The 4,256-nt window shown below is 42.1% G+C and overlaps 1 protein-coding gene across 1 annotated transcript; it reads right to left on the bottom strand.

Moving 5' to 3' along the window:
- Positions 1 to 527: 527 nt before the first annotated feature.
- Positions 528 to 3,716, bottom strand: LOC116220771 (zinc finger BED domain-containing protein 4-like). Its single transcript, XM_031568972.1, has 2 exons — positions 2,060 to 3,716; positions 528 to 1,314 (listed from the first exon to the last, which is right to left on the bottom strand). The coding sequence occupies exons 1-2, from the start codon at positions 3,640 to 3,642 to the stop codon at positions 1,038 to 1,040; spliced, it is 1,860 nt and encodes a 619-aa protein (XP_031424832.1). The 5' UTR covers positions 3,643 to 3,716; the 3' UTR covers positions 528 to 1,037.
- Positions 3,717 to 4,256: the final 540 nt, after the last annotated feature.

Here is a 4,256-nt window from a genome sequence, read left to right as displayed (position 1 = left end):
CACATACAGTACATAGGCATGAGAGGAGAAACACCAGTGTCTATCTGTGCACACCTGAACACATACAGCACATAGGCATGAGAGGAGAAACACCAGTGTCTATCTGTGCACACCTGAACACATACAGCACATAGGCATCAGAGGGGTAATGTTGGAGGAAACTCTGCTTTGCATTGTGGAGCTCAAACTACTGACTACTCTAGGGGGCAAACACTCCAACAGCTCACAACAGTAACCCAAAGCACAGGTATAGTCTAAACTTTTACTGAAGTATAGTATAATCTAGGGATGCACCGATATGGAAATTCTTGGCCGATACCGATACCGATGTTTAAAACAACAATCTAGCCGATAGCCGATACCGATACCGATATTTGTTTATTTTGTTTTTGTTGTTATTCATTCACCCTTTTGTGCCAGGAAAATAATGAAATCATTATTTAAAAAGCACTATTTTAAATGATTTCAGCCCTTTATCACTCTTATTTTTTAATGAGCACAAATTCAATCAGATTTATGAAACAATCTTTAGTTTAACTAAACTTTATTTAATATAATTATAATATCACCAGGCTTACTCAAGACATCATCTTAACTGTAAACAGATGCTTGCAATGCAGCCTTACAAAACACTAGCATAAACCCTTAGGGAATGCCATATAAATTCAAGATTAAAACAAATAAAATAAAAATATTTTTCTGTGAAAACTGCCTGCCATACAACTACCTACTCAATGACAAAAAAAATGACTTTCTGTACTTACAGTAAATATATTATATTTGTTAAATTAAATAACAACCCAATAAAAATATTTTGTTAAACAAATTCACTTAAATAATGTAAAAGTGACTAGAAACGCAACATACAATTAAATAAGTATGAAAAATAAGATAAATACAAAGTCAAATAGGGCTATCTTTCACAGTTTCACCTTCTTGTGTATCCATTGCAGTAGGCTGGCGGAGTTGAACATGGGCCTCAGTCTTTAACAAAACTAAATAGACACAAAAAAAAAGCCTTCCCTTATAGTGGGCCTCTACTTCCTAATAAGATGCATGTTTTTCTTTACAAAGACGAGCATCTCTGCCTTGTCAGGGGCCAGTCTATTTCTCTTCTCATCCAAAACGTGAGCCACAGTGCTGAAGAGCCGCTCACTGTCCACGCTTGTGCATGGGGCACTCAGGTATTTGCGGGCGATTTGCGCCAATGCTGGAAAACGCTGGTGATGTTCCTGCCAATATCTGAGTGCAGCTTCATTTCTGGGAATGGTGGCCTCTGCGAAGAAACTATCCACCTGCTCTGACACCCTCGTCCTTTAAGAATAAAGAATCGAGAGGTTACTTAACTGACTCACTCATTATCCATACAGGTTGGCTACAAGGCAAGCAGTAAAAATGCAAGTGTGGTCCGCAATACTGTTCTAACAGCAACATAATAACAACAATTATAATACGGGTACATGATATCAAGCATTCTGATTGGTTGAGAGTGAGTCACGGGGTGTACTGTATTGAGCCATAATGTACTGTACACCTGTTGACATTTACCCAAGCATTCCATATCAGTGCGCATTCAAAATAACGGTAGATTTTGCGCGACCGTTAGTTGTCATTTCAAGCTTGACAGTGATGTGAATTAATGAGATGGTGTGAGATCTAACAAGGAGACCTGGGATGTTTTCAGACGACGCACAAATTAATGTCGATCTCCTAGCTAATCATCAACAAACTTTTGGTGCTAGGCTAACAAACGTGACGTTCCCAATGATGTGTGTCTGTTGCATAGCAACAGCCACACATACGGGGACTATTTTCTCTAGGCTACTGAAATGCGATACACAACGTTTGGTGGCTACAACTATTTTGTGCTGAAAGGCAGCTTAATTTATAATGTCGCTGGCAACCGTATTATAAAACCAATAAGGTACTCGAGGCAGTCCTGTATCGTCAATAATGTACTGTTCAAGGGTTAGCCGGCTCTCCGCTGTACAGTACATTATTGACGATACAGTACTGCCTTTCGTACCCTATTGCTTAATAATAAAATAAAGTAATATACCTTGGCATTTCTGGTCCCTTTTCCTGCAGAATCTCCTCAAACATGTCGTGCAGACTGGGCCGTTCCCCTTGTTCCTCGTCTGTTCGTGGCCTCTTCTGCAGTGGGCCGTCACTCGTTGGGTGGTCATCTTCATCGGTAGACTCTGTATGCGTCTCATCCCCAGCAGAGGTGTTCACCAGGGCGTCAAGTGCTGCTCGAGCTCGTACTTTAACATCCTCATCAAAGTAGCGGTCCTTATAGCGGGGGTCCAGTAACGTTGCAATTAAGAAAGTGTCATTAAACTCGTACTCACTGAACCGTTTGTTCACAGACTCTAGTAATGCAGTCTTTGTTGTTTTAACGGCATGGTCTGTATCAGCAGCCTTGCTTAAAAGGCGTCTCAGAGCTCTCACCGAGGGGATCACGTCAGCAACCGAGGCCTCTGATGAGCTGATATTTCGTGTCAGTTGTTCAAATGGGGAGAGAAGAGTGATAACATTTTCAATTAATCCCCAGTGTTGCGCAGTGAGGTTTGCGGGGAGGTCGTGGTCAGCGGCATATGCAGCTAGTGCATGTTTTTGTTCTAGAAGGCTTTCCATCATGAAAAATGTGCTGTTCCACCTAGTGGGGACATCTTGCTGTAATCTTTTGACCTTCGTCTGTACAGCCTGAAGGCGCGAGTAGGCAAGCGGCGAATGCTTGAAGTGGCCGACTATTTTTCGGCATATCGCCAACGCTTTCGCGACGCTGGGCTGGGTCAGAACGCCATCATGTATACCTAGTTGCAGAGAGTGCGCCATACAACCAAAGCTAGTCAGCTTACTGTCTCTCATCGCTTTCGCCATATTTCTGGCATTATCCCTTACAACAGCATGGACTTTGGACTTTGGTATCTTCCATGTCTCAAACATTTTCTCAAAAGTCTCTGATATAACATTTGCGGCATGGGAGCCTGTGAACTCCTGGGAGTGTAGCACTGCTTTCACCAGGTTAAACTTTGTGTCGATCCACTGTGCCGTGAGGCTAAGCATACTCACAGGGCTGCAGTCTGAACTCCAAATATCAGTGGTGAAACTGATGGCAGGGACGTCTCCAGACAGTAGATGATGAATGTGGTCAGCCACAACGCTGTATAATTCGGGTAGACAGACTTCGGCCAAATGACGGCGACTGGGCAGTGTGTAGCGGGGCTCCATATACTCCACCAGGCCTCGAAAACCCACATCCCCCACAACAGAGAAAGGCTGGTCGTCTAATGCGATGAACTCCATAACTTTCTTGTTGAGGTTTTTTGCTTTGACACTATCCGTGGGGAATTTATTCCCTTTCTCAAATGCTGTTGCTATTGACTGAGTTTTATAATGACTGGTGGATTGAATTTTCTTGTTAGCCATAGCATCTGTCCGCTTCTTATCAGCTTTCAGGAATTCATTGTATCCATCAATGTGTCTGCTTTTTAAATGACACTTCAAATTTGTGGTGTTGAAGTCCTTTGATGTATTACCCCCTCTTGAAATGTCGGCTAAACATGTCCTGCAAATAGCTAAGCGGCGATCTTTTTCTGACACAGTGAAGAAATCCCACACAGCTGATGCTACCGACATTGTTTCTGCTGTTCTGAGGCGAGATATTGTTGCGCGTGAAATCAACGGTTTTTTTTTAGATTGAGGCGAGATATTGTTACGCGTGAAGGTATCTAAAAAAAAACCCGTTGATTTCGAATGGTCTTTTAAGATAGCGTGTAACGTTGGTATGACAACGCTGAAAGAAAGTTAGGCTAATGTAACGTAGGCTAACGTGCTAATTTTAGAAAGTTGGCTGACTGATGCCTCGCAAATCACATCAACCATTATTGCTGGTTACAATAACGGTGTTATCGGAAAGTACAGTGTCTGTTTCTCGGTAACTTTTGACAATTCTAAGCGAGAAAACGCCAAAAGATGTACATTTACATACAAAACACAGCCCTCAGCGGAGTTTTGGTCCGCCATCTTTGTTTACAATTTGCAGTGGCCGGAGGGAGCTGGCGCATAGATGTATGATTAATAGGCAGCATCAAGTCTGCATCGATGACCTCACCTTGAAAAATGTTTTAAGATTTTTTTTTAAAGATTTGAAGGTGTCTTATAAACACGGAAGAGATAGAATAACGGATTTCGAACCTTAGTAAGACAGCATTTTAAGAGTTTTCGAACACACCCTGTATGTAAACATGAAG

The sequence above is a fragment of the Clupea harengus genome, chromosome 6, assembly GCF_900700415.2.
Source record: "Clupea harengus chromosome 6, Ch_v2.0.2, whole genome shotgun sequence".
Taxonomy (NCBI): Eukaryota; Metazoa; Chordata; class Actinopteri; order Clupeiformes; family Clupeidae; genus Clupea; species Clupea harengus.
This window is presented reverse-complemented; position numbering and strand designations above follow the sequence as displayed.